This window comes from Leptodactylus fuscus, chromosome 1 (assembly GCF_031893055.1).
Source record: "Leptodactylus fuscus isolate aLepFus1 chromosome 1, aLepFus1.hap2, whole genome shotgun sequence".
Taxonomy (NCBI): domain Eukaryota; kingdom Metazoa; phylum Chordata; class Amphibia; order Anura; family Leptodactylidae; genus Leptodactylus; species Leptodactylus fuscus.
Window position 1 is genome coordinate 308,689,500 of NC_134265.1, and position 20,443 is coordinate 308,709,942.

The 20,443-nt window shown below is 42.5% G+C and overlaps 1 protein-coding gene across 8 annotated transcripts in view; it reads left to right on the top strand.

Moving 5' to 3' along the window:
* Positions 1–20,443, top strand: part of FAT1 (FAT atypical cadherin 1) — a 198,483-nt gene that overhangs the window by 157,650 nt on the left and 20,390 nt on the right. For all 8 annotated transcript variants that reach the window (XR_012711799.1, XM_075258798.1, XM_075258797.1 and 5 more), the window contains 6 exons: positions 1,855–1,992; positions 2,165–2,308; positions 4,213–4,410; positions 11,751–12,552; positions 12,635–12,760; positions 17,714–17,871. Coding sequence is in view for 7 of the 8 variants with exons in the window: in XM_075258798.1 (XP_075114899.1) it covers positions 1,855–1,992; positions 2,165–2,308; positions 4,213–4,410; positions 11,751–12,552; positions 12,635–12,760; positions 17,714–17,871 (1,566 nt within the window). In the remaining variant the exon portion in view is untranslated. The remainder of the gene's footprint in view (positions 1–1,854; positions 1,993–2,164; positions 2,309–4,212; positions 4,411–11,750; positions 12,553–12,634; positions 12,761–17,713; positions 17,872–20,443) is intronic.

Genomic DNA, 20,443 nt, shown 5'->3' on the forward strand with positions numbered 1-20,443 from the left:
CACTGGAGTTGGGGGTGGTGATGAAAGTATTGTCCACTTTACAAAGTTGCTGTAAAATGCATATTCAGTACATATTTTTATTGATATTATTGGTGAAACCCTTTTAAGACATTGAGAATGTGTCGCTATAATAGCAAAAATGATCAGAAATGTCCTTTTTTTCCCCCATGCATGCATGCAACGTTTGGGCTCCTACATATCTACATTCTTGTATACATACAGTGATGCCTCCCCCTGGTACCCAGGCCACATTTTCTGTGATGAATTTTCAGTTTTCCATATTAAACATCTTCTTTGAAAAGACCACCCCTCTAGAAGACCACTTTTTAATGCAATTTTCAGTGGTTGTCTCAGAGGTATGTTTAATAAAATATCATTTCCATCACAATTACACGGGTTACACGGAGATTGAACTTTCTATATTTATTTACCAGCCCTACACTCCTCAACATTTATGAATATTAACAACATTTTGAAGACCTGATTTTCCGGGAACGGGGAAATGACGGGGGTGACAGGTCTATTAAAGGCATTTAAAGAGAGCTGTCATGAAGTGCTTTATTAGAGCCATATACATCATGGAAAAATAAATTTGCCTAAAATTAGAGTAAAGCCCACTTGTAGTGCTAAGTTGTCCTCACAGTATGCTTTCTTAGACCACCGCTAACGCATGGTTCTCCATAGATTAATAATAGATAACATCGCTGTCATTTTCTGATTGTCAGCAACTCATTTATTTCACATCCCGGTTTTCTTATTGATGAGAGAGTCTATGACTTGTATCAATGTCAGGTTCTCTGTCAGTATTCCACATCATGTTCAGAGACACATTAGGAAAAGATAAGTTGAATTCGCACCTCTTCGGTATTCCATCAAAAGATGTATATATAATTAATAGGGTTGTCTAGTAATATAAATAAAACAATACTTAGAATGATATACTCAAAAAGGTAAAACTCATCAAAGTGTTCCCTTGCCATATGCTGAGATGCTTTCCAGTTTTGTTGTTCTCTATATACTGGCCTCCAGTAATGCTATCCTGGTATGAGCATGTGACCAGGGCAGCCAATCACTTGTCATAGAGGTTACTTTGGGGTAGTTGACAGCAGTATTCACATGTCAATGTTGGTGGATGCCATTGCTTGGTGCTTGAGACTAACAGGAATTGGGAAGCATCACAATAAGAGTGGTGAGAGATCAATGAGATTCTTCAATTATTTACCATGCCAAGTATTTTCCATTATTAGTTTACACGACTGGACAACCTCTTTAAGAGTAGTTTATTAAAACATCAATATGACTACCTACATACAATACCTCCAGGGCCTTCTTTCTAATTTGCAGCATTTGGTAGTAAAGAAGACTTCAAACCTAGAGACAAGGAGGAGGCCCTAGAGATAGGTAGGCATGTTGAGGTTTTTGGTGGAGAATGCCGGTACATATATCATTATATCATACAATAGCACCTATAGAATTATGATATTCATTGGCTGTTATTGTCAGCTTCATGGACAAATATTGTAAGGTGGGGCTGAGAAACTGAAAATTGTTATATAATAATTATAGCCTCAGGATTCATATCCCAACCTCGAGTTTATCTGGCGAGATTTCATGGAAGGATGTATCAGATTCCTTTTCGAGAACAATAGTGCTGGATGTTACATTGTATTGTGTTCCTTCAGGCTTTTTTTCTGTTCAGTTGGTTGAGTTTATGAAGGTAACACAGAGTCTATTGAAATAAATCTGCTGGGAGCTCTTCTAATAAGTCAAAACTGGGACATGAGGAAGAATTATTTCAAAAAATGTTCACTTGTCTACCGGAGTCTCTCCAAATGAGAATGTGCTTTTATCTAGGTTGTTGCAGACGATGCTGATGGACCTTTGAACAGCCACATCCGCTATACAATTATAGATGGCAATCTGGGGAATACCTTCATCATTGATCCTGGAAGAGGGGAAGTTAAAGTGAATAAACTTTTAGACAGGGAGAAGGTGAGTCTCGTCACATACTCATTCGCCAAACTTTCCGTAAAGAATCACTACCATGCCGGATTGAATTAGACATTTTATTTGAAATTGTTATTACTAATTTTAAATTTGCCATCTTATAACACAATATTTCTGTAAGGAATCATGATGAAATTTTACTGATATTTTTTTTTAGATTTCTGGTTATACTTTAACAATTCAAGCAGAGGATAATGGTAGTCCACCCAGAGTGAACACCACAAGAGTTAATATTGATGTGTCTGACGTCAACGACAACCCTCCCATGTTCTCCAAAGAGAACTACAGCATTATAATTCAGGTAGGTGTGAGATTATGTTATTTTTCTTATTCTGTTGTTGTTAAATTTTTTAATGAAAATATTGGCTTTTTATCGAGAATGATTTTTAGTTCGCATATGGTAACACCGGCCTACTGCAGAAATAGACCCTCCAGATCACAGTCGCGATCAGAATTAGTATTGGGCTAAAATAGGGAGCAAAGTCCAAGGGTTTGCATGTTTTTCACCCTTTACCCACACAAAGAGGGATGGAGTTCCCAAAGGGATATTTTCCATTAGCAACATCTGTCAGGCAATGAGTTGGAGAATCCAAATCACAATACCAGGACAATGCAAAAAGTGAGGTCAGACTAAGGGTAGGTGGAGCGAGGCGAATCATTAGTGGCAATTGGGTTTAGGTCGGGATTGGAAGTAGACAATAAGATGAAGTCAGGAAAACAAGATGGGTAGAAAGCTGTAGCAAACACACCATAGTGTCATAGTAACTAAATAGACTTTACTGCTCAGGCCCACAGTGGTGTGGAAAGGATTGTTATGTTATATTAGATGTGTTATGGGTAGCGTGGTCATCATCCAAGGTATGATAAAACTGCTTTACCCCACCATGTCTAGTAATGTCAGCAGTTTTAAAGGGGTCAAAACTGCCGACAGACTTCCTTTAAGGTGGCCCCAGATATCAGCCTTCAGTCTAACCCATATATATAGATAAACAAGCCACCATCAGAAGTGTCTGCTTACGACTAATTCTCCTTTTCCCCACTGAAAACACAGAGTTTGCATATGGATGAGGAGTTCTTGTAGAATAGCGGTGTGTTCAGGCCACAGCTAAAGTGTACGGCCAGCTTCAGGGACCGGCAGATTATCTAAAATTATCAGCTTTGCTTCATCAACTTGGAATACTTCCGTATATGAGCATATGGTTGGAGAAGGTTCCTTCTGTCACGAATTTAGCAGAATACATCGCAATAGGTTTTGATTCAATTAGCATTGAGTAGAATGTCTTGATGCCTGATGTTACATAGTGTCTGCTTCATGAGAAATGGTCTTCATACAAGTACAGGAAAAGCTGTACTTTTCCTGACCTTCTTCATTGTATACATTATGATAATCCACTCGCAAGGTGTCCATTCAGTGCCTTGGGATCTGAAAGCAAAGTATTTTTTGGTTAACTCTTCGTAGAGCATCTTAAGAATAGATTCTATGCATGCGTTCCATATGCTAATACAGCCCACCTCCTGAGACCCTGAGCCACCACCTCCAGAGTATTTCCTTGAGAAGAGACTTACATCTTTAGAGAGCTATTTCGGCAGTAGATATATCTTCCTGTCTGTTCTCTATTTTTTTGCTTTTTTTTTTTTTTTTTTTGATTCCCGAGTCTTCAGAAACCTGAGGCTTTGCTTTGGGCTGTCTATACTCGTCTCCCTTATTAGGCAGAAAATGCCAATGGCTAAGCAAAGTTCTTCCTTTAATTTTGCTTCCTACAAGTTGTGTTCTCGGAGAACTTAAATTACTTTAATAGTTTTTGCCCAGACTGATGTCTAACAAGCACTTGAAGTGTCATTAATATAGGATTTCATGTATATAAGAAAGCAGTAGAAAATGGATTTTTTACTGTTCTGTCTGTATTTAGGCTTTGAAGCCGCTGTTATCCTTCCCGAGACTGTAACAAGCTCATTTATCTATGAGTATATTCAATTGCGATACAAAGTGTCGAGTGTAATTCTCATGTTCTTGTCACTTTTTATGTTTGTCATACAGTCTCATTGGTTCTGTGAAGATCCATTTTTCATGCCAGGGCTTTCGCGGGTAGGAAAACCGGAAACTAGAGCCTTGCTTTGGTTTATACGGAGCAACTTTTGTCAACTGGTAGACAAATGCATCTAGCTGTGACAGTATCATAATCTTATAAAAATATATCTCTACAGGAAAATAAGCCGATTGGCTTTAGAGTTCTGCACTTGGTGGTGACAGACAAGGATTCGTCTCACAACGGCCCTCCATTTACGTTCACATTTCTGAGTGGAAACGAAGATAATACTTTTCAGATTAACCAGCAGGGAGTAATAACCACGGCGGCCGCACTGAACCGCAAAACCAATGATCACTTCTTACTTCAGATTCAGGTACGAGGGCTGGTTAAAAGGTTATTAGACGCCTACCGTATATATATATATATCTCTACCCTTCTATAATAACTACCTCTTAATGATAATAATGGAAAAGTAATGGTGCCGTAATGCAGCGAAAGTGGGAAGGTCAGTTTAAGTGAAATATTAGTCTTATATTACCTTATTTATATAATGTCATGTCTATGGTTTGTTAAGCTTTTTAACATTGGAAGGATGTGCTATGCTAAAGTAAAATCCATTTGGTTTATATTGTGAAGATTTATTACACTAAAGTAAAATTCATTTGTCTTATACTGTAAGGATGTATTATACTACAGTACATTCAATAGGGCAGATTTATGGAACTGTCTGAAAGATAGACTGGCTTTGTTGGCCCCCTTAAGAAGTAGGGATATCAAAATGGTCGAAACTCTTTACAGGGGGACAACCCTATTCTATGCCCAATTATGATCACTTAGGACCCTCCTCTATTTGTGGAGTGGAGACTGCAAGCAAAACACATCTCTCTATAGCAGACCCTTCCTGTCCATCTATCAAGTGGTCATTGTGTCATTGACATGAACTGTATGGCCAGCTGCAGCTTTCTCTGATGGCTATAGCTGATCACTGGTGGTTTCTAAGGCCTGGTTCACATCCGCATTTGGTATTCTGTTTGCTTGGGGACCCAGAACGTTATACCGAACGTATTAAGAAGCGGTGAGCAATGAAAGCACAGGGACCCCATAGACTATAATGGGGTCTGTGTGTTTTCTGCACGGTGTCATGCAGAGAGATAAGTACTTCAAGAATTACTTTCCTCTCCACATGATTTGTGAGGACCCCGCGTGGGAAAACACATGGACCCCATTATAGTCTATGGGGTCTGTGTGCTTTCACTGCTTACCGCTTTTTACACTACCATCGTTGTCCGCTCAGCAGTGTCCATGGTTATTGTCCATACAAGATTTTAGCAACGGACACTAACTGGTCCATTTGCAATTTCCATTTATTTCAATGAGATCTTATCTTGTGTCCGTTAGTGTCAAGCGGACAAAAAAATCCGACATGCAGGACTTTTCCATCTGTTTGAAAAAATGGACGGCAAGTGTCCATTATTTTTTTTAACATTGAAGTCTAGGGACAACGGACATATAATGTACAGTAACGTACATATAACATATAGCCATCAGTTACTGTCCGTTATGATAGGTGTTGTTTTTTTTTTTTTTAATGGACACCTTCTGAGCGGACACCAACAGTAGTGTGAACCCTACCTAAGGTGTCACACTGAATAGCTACAATGTATAAAGGGGCTCAGTAGTGTACAAACCCCTGCCTAGGCTTTCTGCGATGGAAGACCATAACCATACCCTAAAATGGGCTCTTTTGATGATCAGCCCACTTATTCAGTCCCAGTAGTTGCAGGATTACCTAATCTTATCAGACAGCCATAGTCACCATAGTCAGCACTTTATGTTGGATATTTTTGGTTCACGTTCTGAAATTTACTGACAAACCGCGCACGATCCAAAGAATGACTGGCACTCTAAGACTGCGGCAATCTCCTTCCAGTGTTGTTATATAACCATGAGCAAACAACACCGTCACTATTGAAGAAGGCCAAGCAGCCCACACTGTACAATGTCACTTGATGATACATCTATAAAGAGCGCACTACAGTCTTGACTGAGATTAAACACAGTTCTGGCAGGATTATAGCACTAGATAATATTGTTATAACGTGTACTGTACCTTCTTGTATTTGTATGCTGACAGTATCAGTTTTTTAAGGGTTGACAAAAATAGCTTTTATGAGTTCTAAAGCTGCCTTATCGTTTTCTATTATGTTGTATAGCTCGTATTAAAACTAGCCTTTTATCTATGTTTATGACATTTGTTACAAAAGTCAAGTACCCAAGGTCTAGCATTACAGTATTGTAGGTGGTGATATACACGGAGCCAAAGAATATATAATATATTACACAGAATGTGATAGTTCCACTAGTTAGAAAACACTGGAAAGTTCAATTCCCGATCCTCAGAACTCATGAAGGATGACATCTAATGAAATGGAAACTTTGGAAACAATCAGACACATGAGCATTAACCAACATAGGTGGTGTTGCTGAGACTGCGGGAGGATACGCGGCTGATTTGTGTCACTGCATTCACGACTGCAGCCAGTGATCAGAGCAAAGTGACAGAAAGATAGCAAGAAGGTGGAAGCCTAGCGGGCTGGAGACTGCAAGCTGGGATGAGACAGGAGCAGCCTGACACAAAAAATTTCTATTTTGCTGAGAAAGGAGGAATAGTGAGGAATAAAGATTATAAGACATATACACTGACATAGTGACCAAAACCGGTAGGAAATGTATACTTGACTACTCAAATAGCCTTTTTATCATTGCGTATATGGCCATAGAATAAGAGAAAGAAAATGTAACGCTGAGACCTGGAAAAATATAACTAAACATTACTTCAGGTCCTTTGATCCTTAGCTACATTGTATGTGAAAAATGAAATGTTTACATTGGAATCTGCCACTAAAGATCTGCCCATTCATTTCAATAGGAGGCAGTGCTTTTTTTTTTTTTTTTTTTTTTTGCTCAAGCTGAAAAATCAGAAACCTCCTATTACAGTGAGTGGGAGTAGGGGATATATCTGGCGACAACAGAGAGATTTTACATGATGGCTTCAGCAACAAAATGCACCAATTTACCTTAAATCTTATAATCATAACTGAAATATTATGAATTAAGAGTATATAAAATAGTCAGTATACAGATCCTTCCTATAGGTACTATAAAGCAGCATTTTATGGTTCACGTACATAGTAACAAAGAGAGGTTGAAAAAGACATGTCTATTCTGTCAGCCTATTATCCTGATATGTAAAGGACCTGAAACCCATTGTGGGAAAGATAGCTCGGTAGCAGCAATGGTGCAGACCCAGCCAATCAGAGACAGGGATACAAAAATCTGGTGCAAATAGGGTTATTTAGTAAAAGCAGCAAAATAAATAAATCTTTAGGTCAAGTACAAAAATAAGCAAAATAAAATACAGCCTTAACGTCACGAAAAAGGGAAAACAAAACTCCTGCTCGTCCGAGCTCTAACTAATACAGAATAAGGCTAACTGTATGTATAGCTTACTTCTCGCCACATGATCCAACAAAGCACAACAAGTCCCAGTTTGGTCTCACCAAAACTCAGCTCTCCAGGACAGACCCAGGAACTTCCTCTCGCTCCCAGGATCTGCCCTGAAGTGCAGCCTTATATGAGCCAGTAATGAGCCTCAGGACCCACACCTGGGGCTAAGGCCTATTCCAGACCCGCACTGGATCACACACAGGTCAGGAATATATATTGTGACTCCGGCGTTCTGCCTGTCACCTTCTCACAGCATACACACGGTCAGCCATGCTTCACTGGGATAAGACATGTAATATACATGTATGGCGGTATACCAACTCTCCCCATGACGGATCATACTGGAGGAAGGAAGGAGCAGACATGCTGAATTTCCGTATCCAATCCGTTTTCTCTCTAGGAAGATATGCTATTTCATGCAGTTAAAAAATATATATACTAACATTATCCACAGTGCTAGCACAACCATTAGCCTCCATTGAGAGAATAGGACCCTATAGATGAATTTGATATATGTGCCAGGAGCTTTTCCTCTGCATACGCCAAACAAACCCTGCAATCGCAGTGTTAATACGCCCATACTTATTCCTACATTAGATCACTGTACAGTGCCTGATGTGACAAATAGTCATCCAAGAGTACAAGGCGCCAAAGCAAGTTCTGTGCAGACATTGAGTCAGCAAGGAATGTGATGTGGATGATTCCAGCTCTAAAGTCTGCAGAATTGTGAAAGCAGCTCCAGACTATAGTACGTGTACGGTTAAATGAATGGATCTGTTATTGCACGCTATATCAGGCTTTGCACGTCTCTTTTACCTTTCCTGCCCATCCGTCCATGGTAGCCCTTATTATTCCTTAGTGAAAAGTTCTCAAAAATGACAATTGTAGCTGAACGGTAGGGATCCTGAGCTGTGCTGAAAACCGATGTCAGGGCAATTTACACTTGGATAATTAAGCCTAATACCGTTCCTGAACTACTTCCTGTTGGTTTAAATAAAAGCCAAGCAAACACTAAGCGCACAGAAGACCTATTATTCTTTTCTTAATTTCCTCTGACCCATTGAATTCTTTCCATGCAAGTAATCTCGGATTGTCGCCAGTGGATGTTTGCTTTAAATGCTAGAATTTGATTATGCCTCCTACTACATGACGTACTCCGCAGACCTATTTAATTCAGATATGAGTTTATTAAAGCGATAAAAGTTGTTTTTGTTCATTGAAGCGAGTCAATTTATAGACGCGTTTTCAGCTTATTAGTTGCTTTGTGATTGTCGACAGAGGTTAATTTACATCTTAGTATGTCTGATATAAAACCTCGCTGTGTCAAACGCTGCAGACATGAGGAATTCGGCTAATAAAAAAACTTTTATAGTGTATTCATCACTGGGGCTACTTTTTGCACTTTAATATATGCTTTATCGCCATCTACTGGTGAAGAAAATTTACTGTTCATGAAAAATTAATATTCCATTCTGGGTATTCTGCCATACATTAGGAAGTCTTAATGAATATCTTTCCATTATTAACTAAGACTATATACATTTATATGACATCAGACTAGGCTTTGATGGCAGAAATTTTAAAGTAAAATTCTTTCATGGACAAAAATAGCAGAAATGCCGCCATCCAGTCTCATTAAGAAAAAGTGCGTTTGGCAATACTAAATGGATTGTAGAGATGAGGCCACACGGTGGCTCAGTGGTTAGCACTGCAGCCTTGCAGCACTGGAGTCCTGGTGTTCAAATCCCACCAAGGGCAAAAAAAACATCTGCAAGGAGTTTGTATGTTCTCCCCGTGTTTGCATGGATTTCCATCCCATATTCCAAAAAAAAAAAAGACATACTGTTAGGGAAAAATGTACATTGTGAGCTCTATGTAGGGCTCACAATCTACTAAAAAAAAATGGATTGTAGAGCCTCAAGTCCGGTTCACATCTGCATTCGGGTTCCCAAATTTTGAGTCCGCTTCGGGGCCCCCTGAATGGAAAACTATCCGCATAAAAAAACGGTTACCTAAGGAAACCCGCGGACCCCATAGACTATAATGGGGAGCGTGTGATTTCCACTTGGTTTCCACACTAAAGCGTTTGCGGACTTTTCTCTCCGTATATTTCATGCGGACAGGTGAACAGAATGGCCTGAATGCAGATGTGAATCGGGTCTTAATGATAAGTGAGAGTATGCTATACAGTCACTTCTAAAGCCCAGATACTGAATGAAAACATTCCTGTTTATACCCAGCAGATATTGACTGCCTAAAGCACAAAGCTATCTATATCTAAAGATTTTCTTTAAAAGAAACCTGCCTACTGAACCTGCAACCTGCTGCATTTTATAGAGCAAGAGGAGCTGAGTAGATTGATATATAATGTTTAGAGATGAGCGAACAGTGAAATATTCGAGATTCAATATTTGTTTTGAGTAGAGCCTCAATATTCCACTACTCCATCGAATATCGAATTCCATTATAGTCTATGGGAAAAAAATGCTAGTTTCAGGGAAAATCACTATTCGACTAAAGGAGAGTCACCAAGTCCACGAATAGCAGGAGTAGAGTGTTTAGGAGGAACGAAGTGCAGTTAAAGCGCATGGACCCCATTATAGTCTATGGGGACCGTGTGCTTTAACTGCACAGCGCTTGCAGTTGCACTGATAAAAAGTAAGCTCCCTCATAACAGCAAGCTGCCAGCTCTCCTGACTAGCAAGGACAAGCTCGTCCTTGCTAGTCAGGAGTGCTGGCAGATTGCTGTTATGAGCGAGCTTACTTTTTCTCATAGGAATGTATTGACCAGCGTTGAGTGGTCAGTGTACAGCGTTCGGCCAATCAACGCTGGTTCTGCCGGAGGCTTGTCTGTGAGGAGGCGGAGTCTAAGATCGGACCACAGCAGTCTCCATTGTGGTCCGATTTTAGACTCTGCCTCCTCACAGACGAGCGTCCAGCAGGACCAGCGTTGATTGGTCGAATGCTGTACACTGGCCAATCAATGCTGGTCAATTCATTCCTATGAGAAAGAGAGTCAGCTCCCTCATAACAGCAAGCTGCCAGCTCTCAAGGACAAGCCTGCTGCAGAACCTTGATTTGCCGAATACTATACACTGTATAGCATTCGGCCAATCAACGCTGGCTCTGAATCGAATATTTACTGCGAATAGCTAGTAGTATTCAGTCGAGTACGAATATTTCGAATACCGTATTTCATTGAATACCTACTCGATCGAATACTACTCGCTCATCTCTAATAACGTTGTATGAAAAAATTAGCTTTAGCTTGTAACTTGTTGATTGAAATCTCTGCTCATTCTGGGCTTAAGAGTCAAGTGGGTGGGTCTAAGTGTAGGTGTAGTAATTGCTGCCAGGCCCTGGATCCTGAGGGGGGCCCAAAGAGGCCTCTGATATATAAAATATACCACTATTCTAAATGGTACAAGGTAAGTAATGGCCCCATTACAGATGCCCAGAATCTGCAAGTTATACCTGTGGATCTAAGCATTAAGTTACATTCATCTTTATATGCACATTCATAAGGCTGTCAATGACTAGGACCGCCCAGTGGACTCCTAAGCCCAGAATGACCAGATATTTTAGTAAATAACTTATAAGTCATGCTATAACTATTCCCCAATGTATATATGTTGATTCTGCTCAGCTCCTCTTGCTCTATAACATGTTGCCGGTAAATCAGATTTTCATGATGTCATATTGTGATTATCACTTTTATTATACTAAACTCATGTTTGGCCAGCGGGTCTCTGCTCTGGTCTTCCTATCCTCTGGCCTGCATGCCAATGTGTCAGCCAATCAGTGACTGTTCTGTTTAATCAGAGCCACTGATTGGCTGATACATTTGTTGCAACAGAAGGTATACAAAGAAACGAGATTTGATTGGACACTCCTTATTGTATCCCTGGTCAGATGGACAAGTGAGTATTTATGTATGCCGTTACAAGCCTCCCTGATGGATGAAACAGAGATATAGAACACTACATTAATACATTGTAACAAACTCTCTGCTCACCGGACCCGTGGAGTAAACATGTTTTCCTTTGACAAAATCTGTCCCCTGTATCTATTGATTTGAGGGTAGAGATTCTCAAGAGTAACTTAAAATCTAATAGTGCCGGCATGTATCCTGATCTTTATGGGATTTATGTTTGTCTCTTTTATTGCTCAATGTATATTTACTGAAATTCTTCTTTCTGCCTCTAGGTGGCAGATAATGGTAAACCGCAATTATCTTCAGTGACAAATGTTGATGTGCGAGTCATCGAAGAGAGTATCTACCCTCCAGCCATTTTACCCCTGGAAATTTACGTTACAACATTTGGGGAAGAATATGCCGGTGGCGTGATTGGGAAGATCCATGCAACAGACCAGGATGTTTATGACACGCTCACGTATAGTTTAGATTCCAAACTAGAGAATCTCTTCTCGGTTTCGAGCACTGGAGGGAAACTGATAGCACACAAGAGATTAGACGTGGGCCAGTATCTGCTAAATGTCAGCGTAACAGATGGGATGTTTACAACCGCGGCCGATATAACCGTTCATATCAAGCAGATAACGCAGGAGCTTCTAAATCACAGTATCACGTTCCGCTTCGCAAACCTCTCTCCAGAGGAATTCATCGGAGATTATTGGCGCAACTTCCAGAGAACCCTAAAAAACATTTTGGGTGGGCGAAAAATTGATGTGCAGATTCTCAGCCTGCAGCCATCTGATCCACCGGCAAACCTTGAGGTCCTGTTGGTCGTAGATAAGCCGAGCAGCACGCATTTTGCACCTAAGCTTCTTATCCAGAAGATAAATGCCTCAGTCGCTGAGATTGAAGACTTCAGCGGTGTTAAAATCCTGGAGGTCTTCCACAAACTTTGCGCTGACCTAGACTGTCCTTTGAGATACTGTGATGAGAAGATCACTGTAGATGAGAATGTCATGTCAACCCATAGCACGGCCCGGCTGAGCTTTGTCACACCAAGACATGTGCGGAAATCTGTGTGCTTGTGCAAAGGTAAAAAAAACGACAAAGAGCATGGAGGTTTATTACCAAAAATAGATTTATTTAACTCGTATTTCCATTTTTGGTCAAACAGGAGGTAAATGTCCCATTATAAACACGGTCTGCGAAGGAATCTCTTGTCCCGAGGGCATGGAGTGTGTTCCAGATCCAAAGGAAGATACATACAATTGTGTGTGCCCTGCAGGCCAGCAGTGCAATGGTAAGACTAGTACAACCAACTACTGTATATATAGGGCAATGGTCTTATTATATTGTATGAGCATATACTTAGAGCGATTAAAGGGAACCTATCATTAAAACTAATTTTTTTGTCCCTAACACGTAGGAATAGCCTTAAGAATGGCTATTCTTTTCCTACCTTTAGATGTCTTCTCCGCGCCGCCGTTCCATAGAAATCCCGGTTTTTGTCAGTATGCAAATGAGTTATCTCGCAGCACTGGGGGTGGGCCCCAGCGCTCAAACAGCACTGGGGGCATCCCCAATGCTGCGAGAGAACTCTCCAGCGCCGCCTCCATCTTTTTCAGGAACATTCTCGTCATGCGTCTGCTTCCAGCGGTGGCTTCAAACTTCTAACCTCGGGCCTAGGGCAAAGCCGACTTTGCATGCCCACTGGCCACAAGAAAATGGCCACATACACAGTATCGTAAGTGGCCATTTTATTGTTGCCGGCGGGCATGCTCAGTTGGCTGCCCGAGGCCTAGAAATCTGAAGCCACCACCGGAAGAAGACGCGAAGAGAGCCTGTTCCTGAAGAAGATGGAGGCGGCACTGGAGAGTTCTCTTGCAGCATTGGGGAAGCCTCCATTGCTGTTTGAGCGCTGGGGCCTGCCCCCAGTGCTGCAAGAGAACTCATTTGCATACTGACGAAAACCGGGATTTCTACGGAATGGAGGAGACATCTAAAGGTAGGAGAAGAATAGCCTTTCTTAAGGCTATTCCTATGTGTTAGGGACAAAAAAAATGAGTTTTAGTGATAGGATCCCTTTAAAGCATTCTTACTGTACATTGTTCACAATTATATGCTAAATATCGTTATTAGAGATGAGCGAACAGTGTTCTATCGAACACATGTTCGATCGGATATCAGGGTGTTCGCCATGTTCGAATCGAATCGAACATCACGTGGTAAAGTGCGCCAAAATTCGATTCCCCTCCCACCTTCCCTGGCGCCTTTTTTGCACCAATAACAGCGCAGGGGAGGTGGGACAGGAACTACGACACCGGGGGCATTGAAAAAAATTGGAAAAAGTCATTGGCTGCCGAAATCAGGTGACCTCCATTTTAGACGAATAGTGGATTTCAAATCCGGGTCATATGAGAATGTGAACTTTGTGACTATGAGACAGGGATAGCTGTACAGGCAGGGATAGCTAGGGATAACCTTTATTTAGGGGGGAATGTTATTAAAAATAACTTTTTGGGGCTCTATCGGGTGTGTAATTGTGATTTTTGTGAGATAAACTTTTTCCCATAGGGATGCATTGGCCAGCGCTGATTGGCCGAATTCCGTACTCTGGCCAATCAGTGCTGGCCAATGCATTCTATTAGCTTGATGAAGCAGAGTGTGCACAAGGGTTCAAGCGCACCCTCGGCTCTGATGTAGCAGAGCCGAGGGTGCACAAGGGTTCAAGTGCACCCTCGGCTCTCCTACATCAGAGCCGAGGGTGCGCTTGAACCCTTGTGCAGCCTCGGCTCTGCTACATCAGAGCCGAGGGTGCGCTTGAACCCTTGTGCACACTCTGCTTCATGAAGCTAATAGAATGCATTGGCCAGCGCTGATTGGCCAATGTATTCTATTAGCCTGATGAAGTAGAGCTGAATGTGTGTGCTAAGCACACACATTCAGCTCTACTTCATCGGGCTAATAGAATGCATTGGCCAGCGCTGATTGGCCAGAGTACGGAACTCGACCAATCAGCGCTGGCTCTGCTGGAGGAGGCGGAGTCTAAGATCGCTCCACACCAGTCTCCATTCAGGTCCGACCTTAGACTCCGCCTCCTCCGGCAGAGCCAGCGCTGATTGGCCGAAGGCTGGCCAATGCATTCCTATGCGAATGCAGACTTAGCAGTGCTGAGTCAGTTTTGCTCAACTACACATCTGATGCACACTCGGCACTGCTACATCAGATGTAGCAATCTGATGTAGCAGAGCCGAGGGTGCACTAGAACCCTTGTGCACCCTCAGCTCTGCTACATCAGAGCCGAGGGTGCGCTTGAACCCTTGTGCACACTCTGCTTCATCAAGCTAATAGAATGCATTGGCCAGCGCTGATTGGCCAATGTATTCTATTAGCCTGATGAAGTAGAGCTGAATGTGTGTGCTAAGCACACACATTCAGCTCTACTTCATCGGGCTAATAGAATGCATTGGCCAGCGCTGATTGGCCAGAGTACGGAACTCGACCAATCAGCGCTGGCTCTGCTGGAGGAGGCGGAGTCTAAGATCGCTCCACACCAGTCTCCATTCAGGTCCGACCTTAGACTCCGCCTCCTCCGGCAGAGCCAGCGCTGATTGGCCGAAGGCTGGCCAATGCATTCTATTAGCCCGATGAAGTAGAGCTGAATGTGTGTGCTAAGCACACACATTCAACACTGCTTCATCACGCCAATACAATGCATTAGCCAGTGCTGATTGGCCAGAGTACGGAATTCGGCCAATCAGCGCTGGCTCTGCTGGAGGAGGCGGAGTCTAAGATCGCTCCACACCAGTCTCCATTCAGGTCCGACCTTAGACTCCGCCTCCTCCAGCAGAGCCAGCGCTGATTGGCCGAATTCCGTACTCTGGCCAATCAGCACTGGCTAATGCATTGTATTGGCGTGATGAAGCAGTGCTGAATGAGTGTGCTTAGCACACACATTCAGCTCTACTTCATCGGGCTAATAGAATGCATTGGCCAATCAGCGCTGGCCAATGCATTCTATTAGCGTGAACTGAGTTTGCACAGGGGTTCTAGTGCACCCTCGGCTCTGCTACATCAGATTGCTACATCTGATGTAGCAGTGCCGAGTGTGCATCAGATGTGTAGTTGAGCAAAACTGACTCAGCACTGCTAAGTCTGCATTCGCATAGGAATGCATTGGCCAGCCTTCGGCCAATCAGCGCTGGCTCTGCCGGAGGAGGCGGAGTCTAAGGTCGGACCTGAATGGAGACTGGTGTGGAGCGATCTTAGACTCCGCCTCCTCCAGCAGAGCCAGCGCTGATTGGCCGAATTCCGTACTCTGGCCAATCAGCACTGGCTAATGCATTGTATTGGCGTGATGAAGCAGTGCTGAATGTGTGTGCTTAGCACACACATTCAGCTCTACTTAATCGGGCTAATAGAATGCATTGGCCAATCAGCGCTGGCCAATGCATTCTATTAGCGTGAACTGAGTTTGCACAGGGGTTCTAGTGCACCCTCGGCTCTGCTACATCAGATTGCTACATCTGATGTAGCAGTGCCGAGTGTGCATCAGATGTGTAGTTGAGCAAAACTGACTCAGCACTGCTAAGTCTGCATTCGCATAGGAATGCATTGGCCAGCCTTCGGCCAATCAGCGCTGGCTCTGCCGGAGGAGGCGGAGTCTAAGGTCGGACCTGAATGGAGACTGGTGTGGAGCGATCTTAGACTCCGCCTCCTCCAGCAGAGCCAGCGCTGATTGGTCGAGTTCCGTACTCTGGCCAATCAGCACTGGCCAATGCATTTCTATGGGGAAAAGTTAGCTTGCGAAAATCGCAAACTGACAGGGATTTCCATGAAATAAAGTGACTTTTATGCCCCCAGACATGCTTCCCCTGCTGTCCCAGTGTCATTCCAGAGGTGTTGGCATCATTTCCTGGGGTGTCATAGTGGACTTGGTGACCCTCCAGTCACGAATTTGGGTTTCCCCCTTAACGAGTTTATGTTCCCCATAGACTATAATGGGGTTCGAAACCCATTCGAACACTCGAACAGTGAGCGGCTGTTCGAATCGAATTTCGAACCTCGAACATTTTAGTGTTCGCTCATCTCTAATCGTTATATGGGATGGAGAATTTTTTTTTTTTAATACAGGGGCTCAAATTCCCTAGCCATAGAGTGAAATGAGTTTGCTTCAGGATGTCTACATTATGAGAAATTGAAAAATGCAGATATTTATTACAACCGGTTGCTTGGAGGGGACTCACTAAATAAGGATTTATATAGTTCCCACTTTTTATTGTAAATTTCCAAATGTATTATTATAGTTTATTTATATGGAGCGACTATCTTCAATGGCATGAAGGGGTAAATACATAAATATAGCATGAATGGAGACTGGAAGCCAGTTTTCTGTGTTAATAGTAAAAGATACAGAAGGGAAGAGCTCTGCCAAATAACACTCTTCCATATTTGATGTGTCTGGCAGTATAGGGCAGGATTCAGCGGGCCACACAATGTGCTGTGGACTTAGAACTTGCCCAGGAGGGTGCGGAAAACTGTCCAGTTGGCATCTACCTTGCATTTATCAATGCGGTGATACGTAAGGTCTGGTTTATATGGCTGTAGTATGGCTTTGGGACAGATTTCCTTGCATTGTGCTGATGTGATCAGATCCTGTTTTTGGCAGTAAATCTGCAGAGCTGTCTGAACACGGTCTAAAATTATTATGAATTTTGCCGTTCAAAATGGAAAGAGGCGACGCTTGTAAGGTTCCCCCGATATTAATGGTAACATTTTATCTATATAAAATCAGACATTTATCATAAGTGGTGAGACATTTTAAAGTCACATTGTGGATATTACTTACAGTTCTTACTAGCCATAGCCCTCTCCCTGCATATTGATATATAAGACCCGATAGCTTATATTCTTTGTGCAGTTATATGGATAAATTCTTTGTGCCGTCCTCTTTATTGGGGTCGTTTCAGCCATACGTTGCTGAGATTGGATGGGAATTGACATTTGCTCATTCACCTCTGTATACGGCTTTTAAAGCTTGTATCCAGAAATATAGCCGGTACCCTGGGGTATAAGACCGATGATCTAGGTTGCTGGTATTCATTATAAATAATATATGTTTTTTTCTTGCGGATTGATTTTTTGTTTTGGAGAGGGGATCAACAGTGAATGATGCTTATGGCGCATTAGTTACCATCATAGAAACACCAAATGAAATTCACAATGCTGAAATATATTTCTGTTTCCCTCCTAGTTGGCTCATCCGTCACGTTCACTGGCAGCAGCTATATAAAATACAGACTGTTGGAAAATGAGAACAAGGAAGAAATGAAACTTACCATGAAGCTCAGAACGTATTCTGCACATGCAGTAGTCATGTACGCCAAAGAGACGGACTACAGCATTCTGGAGGTGAGTTCTTTATGGCGGGTCAATATTACAAAGTAGCTATTTCCTTAGAGGAATGGATCATATTTGTGCAGAAGATTTCAGTTTATTTCTAAGCTCTGGACACCCTGTAGAATAGTATAAGGGCCCCTTCCTCTCCATTAGCTCATTAGTTTTTCCATTTGCTACTAAATGTAGATCTAACAGTTAAAAAAACACTCCAAATAGTTGTACATCTGGTATTTCCACCCTTGGTCCACCATTAAATAAACATGTTATAGTTGACCCTGAGCCACAGCTTATGTCATAGCTTACAGTTCTGTACATTGAAGGAGCTGCCATCTGGCTGTAAATGGATGGTGCGATCATGTTGTGGGCTTTGTAGCTAAGTTCACGGCATAAGTAGTAGACATCAGATGTAACTTATCACTACATATAGACAAAAATTGAAAAGTCTTAGATCTTGGAACAAAAGTGATGCAGAAATTAAAAAAAGGACCCAGAGCCCAAAATAATCTGTGTCCTCCCAATGTTACATTATGTAATCTTTGCAATAGATCTACTTTGATGGTTGGCATTACAAGATGTGTTGTCTTCATGCTAGGCATGGACGAGCACCTTGTCCAATTTGGGAATGCATAAGAATAGTGTACAACAAAGAGGAGGAATGAGAAAAAATGTACTACAAAGTTTCTAAACTTGTGCCTAGCAATATTGAGGCCATGCATCTGCTAGCTTCTGTTCTATTGCAGCTCAGTCCCCTTCACTTGGAACTCCGCTGCAGTACCGCTCACAGCCACTAGAAAATGAGTGGATAACAATAGAGATGAGTGAGTAGTGAAATATTCGAGATTCAATATTCGTTTCGAGTAGAGCTTCAATATTCGACTACTCAATCAAATATCAAATCCCATTATAGTCTATGGGAAAAAATGCTTGTTTCAGGGGAAACCATTATTCGACCAAAGGAGAGTCACCAAGTCCACGAGTATCAGGAGGAGAGTGTTTAGGAGGAGCGCTGTGCAGTTAAAGCGCACGGACCGTATTATAGTCTATGGGGTCTGTGCACTTTAAAGAGGACCTTTCATCAGATTGGGCACATGCAGTTTTATATACTGCTGGAAAGTTGACAGTGCGCTGAATTCAGCGCACTGTCGGCTTTCCCAATCTGTGCCCGGTGTAAAGCGCTATCGGTCCCGGTACCGTAGGGCTTTACAGTCAGAAGGGCGTTTCTGACACTTAGCCAGGGACGTCCTTCTGCCCAGCAGCGCCTATCGCGCTGTGCTGTGGAGCTGGGAGGAACGCCCCCTCCCGCTCCTGATAACACTTGTCTATGGATGAGCTGTGTGAGCAGAGGGAGGGCGCATTCCTCCCCGCTCCACAGCACAGCGCAATAGGTGCCACGAGGCAGAAGGATGTTCCTGGCTAACTGTCAGAAACGCCCTTCTGACAGAAACGCTTTACACCGGGCACAGATCGGGAAAGCCGACAGTGCGCTGAATTCAGCACACTGTCAGCTTTCCAGCAGTATATAAAACTGCATGTGCCCGATCTGATGAAAGGTCCTCTTTAACTGCACAGCGCTTGCAGTTGCGCTGATATTCCTTCCGGGGGGGGGGGGGGGGGGGTGTCCTCCTGCGAACTCCTTCCGGACGGGAGGCAAGCGCTAATGTGAACTCACTCGTCCTGCAGAACCAGCAATGATTGGCCGAATGCTATACAGTATATAGCATTCGGCAAATCAACGCTGGTTCTGCAGCAGGTTCTTCTTTGCTAGTCGGGAGAGCTGGCAGCTTTTGGTTATGCGGGAGCTGGCTTTTCCTCATAGAAATGCATTGATCAGCGTTGATTGGCTGAATGCTATACACTGTATAGCATTCGGCCAATCAATGCTGGTTCTGAATCGAATCTTTACTGCGAATAGGAGTAGTATTCGATCGAGTGCGAGTATTTTGAATACTGTAGTATTCTATCAAATACCTACTCGATCGAATACTACTCGCTCATCTCTAGTTATCAGTTTTAGATCAGCAGGGGTCTAAATGTTGGGACGCCTGAAGATCAGCTGTTTACTACGGCATGCTGCTCCCAGCATTAGTAGCGCCAGGTACTACAGCAGTGTCCCATAGACTTGTATAGTGTATAATACTATATTCATAGACATCTTGTCAGTCACATGTTTATTCATGTACACCTTGGACTACCCTCTTGATGCCAATTTAGCATTTATTCACTTGTATCCGGTTAATGTCATATCTTGGCTTTATCCTGCTAAAGATATATTAACAATGTAGATGATTTTGCATAGAGTGTCAATGACAGGTTAAAACAAATCTGGATGGCGACCTTGGCGAAATTTGCTACGAAGCGTGTCGTGTATTAGCTAAGCGATGCCACTTTTAGCCTTGCATTATCTTGTTAATCAGTGAAGACGCTCTGAATACTATTCCTTCATTTAAAAATGAAATTTCAAGTTTAGCCGAAGGGGTTCATAAGATCCGTGATTGCAGAAGGAGACGCCATATCAATCCGGCAGTCAAAATATAGACACTGTAATTTTGGAGCTCGCGGTGGAGGATAAAATGTGACATGCCTA